The 6,224-nt window shown below is 43.5% G+C and overlaps 1 protein-coding gene across 5 annotated transcripts in view; it reads right to left on the reverse strand.

Moving 5' to 3' along the window:
• The window catches only part of RGS12 (regulator of G protein signaling 12), a 168,153-nt gene that overhangs the window by 82,107 nt on the left and 79,822 nt on the right, over positions 1-6,224 (reverse strand). Inside the window, exon 1 of one of the 5 annotated variants that reach the window (XM_032788637.2) lies at positions 3,454-3,802. The exons of the other annotated variants lie outside the window; for them this stretch is intronic. Within the exon in view, the coding sequence (XP_032644528.1) occupies positions 3,454-3,505 (52 nt within the window). The 5' untranslated portion in view covers positions 3,506-3,802. Of the gene's footprint in view, positions 1-3,453; positions 3,803-6,224 lie in introns of those variants that run through there. 5 annotated transcript variants of the gene reach the window in all.

Below are 6,224 nucleotides of genomic sequence, written 5' to 3' on the forward strand. Positions count from 1 at the left end.
ACCTCAGACTTGACAAACTCACTATACCAAACAAATGTCTTACCAGATATTTATCCATAAGGAGTAACATGTAAGGTATCAAAGATAGCTATTGTAATGCCAATTTTTAAAAAAGGCTCCAGAGGCCACCTCGGCAATTACAGGCTGGTAAGCCTAACTTCAGTAACTGATTAAAATATAGGAAACAAAGGGTAGGAATAAATGGTCAGTTTTCACAATAGAGAGCAAGAAATGGCAGGATCCCCCAGTATCTGACTAAAACCAGCACTGTTTAACATACTCATAAATTACTTGAAAAAAGGGATAAACTGTGGAGTGGCAAAGTTTGAAGACAATACTAACTTACTCAAGATAGTTAAGTCCAAAGCAGACCGCGAAGAGTTACAAGGGGATCTCACAAAACTGTGCAACTGGGCAAGAAAATGGCAGATGAGGTTCAATGTTGATAAAAGCAAAGTAATGCACATTGAAAAACATAATCCCAACTATACATATGAAACGATGGGATCTAAGTTAACTGTTATCACTCAAGCAAGAGATCTTGGAGTCATTGTGGCTACATCTCTGAAAACAACTGCTCAATGTGCAGCAGCAGTCAAAAAGGTAACAGAATATTCAGAACTATTAGAAAAGGGATAGATAATAAGACAGAAAATATCATGTCTCTATATTAATCCATGGTACTCCCACACCTTGAACACTGTGTGCAGTTCTAGTTGCCCCATCTCAAAAAAGATATTAGAATTAGAAAAAGTACAGAGAAGGGCAACAAAAATTATTAGTGGTATGGAACAGCTTCCACAGGAGGAGAGATTAAAAAGACTGGGACTGTTCAGCTTAGAAAAGAGACAACAAAGGGGGGAATATGACAGAGGTCTATAAAATCATGAATGTGAAGAAAGTGAATAAGGAAATATTATTTACTCCTTCACATAGCACACAAACCAAGAGTCATCCAATTACATTAACAGGCAGGAGGTTTAACATACACACAAGGAAGTACTTCACACAACACACAGATGACCTCGAACTCATTACTATGGGATGTGCAAAAGCCAAAATATAACTGGATTCAAAAAAGAATTAGATAAGTTCATGGAGGATAGATTCATCTATGGCTATTAGCCAAGATGGTCAGGGATGCAACCCCATGCTCTGTGTCCCTAAGCCAAGGTTCTCAAATGCGGCCACCAGGGGGGTTTCATGCAGCCATGATAGTCTCCTATGCGGTGATAGCAGAAAGAGGGGGTGGGGGAAGCACTGGCCCCTCCCATTCACTCCTTGTTGCTTCTGGATGTGCTGCCCTGCCCTGTCTCTGGAGAGAAGTGGGGCACAACGCTGCAGGAGTAAGGTTAGTTCTTGACCCACCTTGGGGGGAGAGGGTTTGGGCAGCAGAACTTCAGGAGACTGACTATAGAGCCACAGGCTCCGACCGCAGGGGAGTGGGTACTAACCTCCCAACTCCAGCCAGGTAGCCCTGACCTCCAGCTGCAGGACTTCTGCCTCCAACCCCTGGTTCCAGCTGTGTGGCAGCAGGCACTGGCCCCTGGCTCCAGTCCCAAGCTCCAGCTGCACAGTGAAAAGTACTGGCACCAGGCACCAACAAGCCCCAGGTCCAGCTGCACGGCAGTGGGCTCCAACCACGGGGCTTTGGATGCCAATCCCTGGCTCTGGCCACGGGGCAGCAGGTGACACCCAGCTCCACAGCTGCAGTCCGCTTCTGGACCCCAGTTCCAAGCCATGTGTTGGCAGACGCTAGCCCCAGGTTCCAGCCACGCAGCTCCAGCCCTGCCGCTGATCCCCTTCCCTAGCTGAACAGCAGCAGGCGTCAACTCACAGCTCGGATCCTGGGCTCCAGCCACATGGTGGCAGGAGCTGGCCCCAGGTGCCGACCCCTGGCCGCACAGCAGCGAGCACTGGCTCCAGTCTTGCACCAGTGGCTGATGACTCTTGGCTCCAGCCATGCAGCCCCAGGCTTCAGCACCTGGCTCCGTGCTCTGGCCGTGTGGTAGCAGGCACTGACCCCGGGTGCTGACTCACAGCTCCGGCTGCGTGGCAACGAGCTCCGATCCCTGGTTCCAGCCACCCAGTTCCTGTCCCCAGCTCCAGGCTCTGGCCACAGGCACTGAGTCACAGCCCTAGCCACATGGCAGCAGACACGAGGCCCTGGCACTGGCCACGCAACAGTGGGCCTCTTCTCCCATTGCCACTGGCCCCCGGCTGCCTCCCACAGCCCAGCATCCATCCCCTCCCATCGTCCCGAGCCCTACTGCTTTCCCCTGCCCCACATCCATCCCACCATCACCTCTGTCCCCCCGTTACCTCCCCAACCCCCTGCCCCAGAGCTTAATGGGTCCTGGGGCTTGCTGAAAAAAGTGATATTAACAAACATGCAAGTATCCACTTTTCACAGCAGACGTACTAGCTCACTGTAAAAAGTGATATTTGTATGTTTGTTAATATCATTTATCACTTTTCATAGCCTCCCAGGAAGCTACTAAGTGTGCTATGATATTAACAAATATACAAATATCACTCCCCAAGGGGGAGACAGCATGATTATTATTACTGAGTCTGCCAAAACACCATACAAATATACATTACAATGATTTGGATGTGCATCTGTGATTATTTTATTGTTTTTCCTAAAGTTAATTAAGTATTTCAGGAAAAAGTGTCAGTGAGGCCACCAGTGAGAGTTGGTGACTGCACTCTGAAGCCACCAAAAAAAATTGGTTGTGAGAACCCCTGCCCTAAGCCTCCAACGCTCAGAAGGTGGGAGTGGACAATAGGGGATGGATCACTTGATAAATTGCCGTTTTGTTCATTCCCTCAGAAGCATCTGGTCAGAAGGCAGGATACAGGGCTAAATGGACCATTGATCTGACCCAGTATGGCCATTCTTATGTTTTATTTAAAACCAGTAAAATGGGGCACATTGTTCCTTTGGGACAGAGGATCACAAGGGAATGACTCATGAACTGGGATGAATCTACTGTCAACCTGCAAGGTGAAGAAAGGGCCGGCATAGCCCCAAGAAGACTGCTTGATTTCCTAAAAGACTGGTGACCTTAGGGAGTTGACACCAAGCCAGGCACAGGCAGTACTCTCTCAGGCTGGAGACAGGGGGTAACAAGGTGATTCTCAGTCCTGAGTGCCCCCAGAATGGTGACACCCACACCATGTTTTTATCTCCATAATGGCTAGCCGCTGATCACTTTGGCTCTTTTGGTTGAAACCAAAGATTAACAGTTTGAATCTAGCAATCCAGAAAAAGAGTAGGCTTGAGTGATCAAAGTTACTCTTTGCCTTTGTCCCAAAATTTCTTAAGATGATTATTTTCCTCCAGCCCCTCACAGACTTCTATACATACTTATGACATTCAAATATGCTTTGAAATGACTGTTCACGTTGGCCACACCCAGAACCCTCCTAGTTTCTTTACATACTCACCCACTACTTCTCTCAGCCTTCTTTGTCCATGAGTTAATATGCTCCAGGACATTCTTACACTGCATTTTATTTCATCCTATTCTAGGACCACTGCTATCATTTCTCAAAGGAGCAATTGTAGTTTTGTTCCTCACTTTCTTCCAACAAACTAACAATTTTTTCTTTTATTCTTTAACTCCCATCCAGATGACAACAGTACTTCAATCCATACTATGGACAAAAATATTTTTTTAAAGTCTTGTTCAATTTGCCACTTTGGTTTTCTATATTGAAATCTGAATAGATGATACAAAACACAGAAACCTATTAACCTTAGTAAATGTACAACCTGTAAGCAGCTGCACCACAATGCTGACACTAAAACATGCCGTTGTCTAAGGGGAGAAACAGAAATCGATCTATAAAACATCTGGAAAACAAATTCTCTCTATGGCTTAAAAGTTAGCACACACCATGATATACCTATAGGAAGTTTTCCCAACTTTTCAATAAAATAAAAATTAAGAGGAGGAAATCTGCCACTCCATGGACAGGGAGTCTGTTTCATTTTATTTTCTTGATTATGTACATATGTGACAGACTGGCTAACTTACTTTTCACAAATCTAAATCCGTCATAAGAAGCATGATATACCTTTTGAGTTATTTTTGTTTTGTTTTATTTACAAAAGATTGCTATTCCACAGAACATGCATTGTTCTTATCAATTAAATATTGAAAAGTGTTAAAGATAATCTGGCTTTGAAAGCTCTGATTTAAACCTTCCAAAAGAATAAGGTTAGAATATATTTCAGTGATTTATTTGTATGCATCTTTTAATATTATTGTAGATTTCAATTTCAGACAAAAAACTTTTTTTTATAATGAGCATCTCAGCACCTTCCTGGTAATTACTAAATGTCTAAAGTCACAGGATGAAGATATTCTATATAATCACTGAAGATCTTACCTGGATAAAGCTGATAAGAGCCACTATGATGCCACTTAACCAAATACTTCAAACCATTCACTGAAAACCATCTTTCTGAATCCATACCAAATTCAGCTGTAATTCCCCAAAGCACATTGGGTGAGGATTCTTTCCTCAGCTTGGGACATTTTTACTTTGTAACCTTCTTCCTGGATAAGACAAGCTAATATCTTTTCCTCCAACAATTCCTATTAGCCTTTTACACACTTTTGAGAAAAGGGATTCTTTTCCCTCATGGCTTCAAGCTGAGGAAACCAACAGTATACTTAACACAGAGCACTATAAAATGCTACATAAATAATTTAAAGAAAAGACCTTTCACCACTGTTGCTAAAGGAACTTTAATTATTTATGTTACAGTGGAATCCATCTACTGTAACTGTGGACTAGTGGTATAAGAACTAAAAGATAAGTCACAGGTCTGTTAGAGGAGACAATTCATCAGCTATTTGCAACTTTGAAACACTATTCTTATCTATTTATTTTAGAATTGTCACATTTTTATTGCATCTTCTGTGGTTGTGTTTTAAAAATATAGTTCTATATTTTGCAGTTGTAAACATTCTAAAGCTTTCCAAACAGATTACTTATGAAAAAATAAATGAGTTCTGGTGATGAGAACAACAAAGCAGCATCCACAAGCAGCAGCAATTACAGTGAAATGCTTTAGAAGAGCTCAATTTAGAGCTTAAACATGCACATACATGCAGTTACTATTCTTTGAAAGTAAAAAGTAATAGACACTCACTTTGTGGAACCAATCGGGGGAGGAGGGAGGATGACAGGTCAGAAATTACATACTTCAAAATTCTGAAGTGTTAAATTACCTCACCTACTGTCTGGGTATTTTAGTGACTAATAAATGCCCACATCTCTGAGAAGGAAGGCCAGATGGATGAGTGCTGATATACTGTAAATGTATACCCATTGACCTTGTCAACACTATATTATGCTTAAAATTTCCCCCTTGTGAAATTCCATCAGTGATAGCGATGGTAAGAGTGGCGTGAAGACATGTGGCATTTTAACTACTGTCTCTCTGAGTTGGCCGAAATGGTACAATGTTTAAAACACCGACAAACCTGCACTCTATTGATGCTAGTGCTCCCACTGTTGCTGTACCAATAGTTGGAAGTGTGGGGAGAAAAGGCTATTCTAGGGTATGTCTACACTACAGGATTATTCCGATTTTACATAAACCGGTTTTGTAAAACAGATTGTATAAAGTTGAGCGCATGCGGCCACACAAAGCACAATAATTCAGCGGTGTGCGTCCATGTACCAAGGCTAGCGTCGATTTTCTGGAGCGTTGCACTGTGGGTAGCTATCCCGTAGCTATCTCATAGTTCCCACAGTCTCCCCCGCCCCTTGAAATTCTGGGTTGAGATCCCAGTGCCTGATGGGGCAAAAATAATTGTCGCGGGTGGTTCTGGGTAAATGTCGTCACTCATTCCTTCCTCCGGGAAAACAACGGCAGACAATCATTTCGCACCCTTTTTCCCTGGATTGCCCCGGACAGACGCCATAGTACGGCAACCATGGAGCCCGTTCAGCTTTTTTTTTACGGTCACCGTATGTGTACTGGATGCCATTGACAGAGGCGTTACTGCAGCGCTACACAGCAGCATTCGTTTGCTTTTGCATGATAGCAGAGACAGTTATCAGTCATTCTGTACCATGTGCTGCCGTTGTAAATTGGCAATAAGATGATGGTTATCTTTCGTTCTGTACTGTCAGCTGCTATCATGGGTGCCCCTGGCTGAGGTCGGCTGGGGGAGCTAAGGCAAAACTGGGAATGACTC

This window comes from Chelonoidis abingdonii, chromosome 5 (assembly GCF_003597395.2).
Source record: "Chelonoidis abingdonii isolate Lonesome George chromosome 5, CheloAbing_2.0, whole genome shotgun sequence".
NCBI classification, from domain to species: Eukaryota; Metazoa; Chordata; order Testudines; family Testudinidae; genus Chelonoidis; species Chelonoidis abingdonii.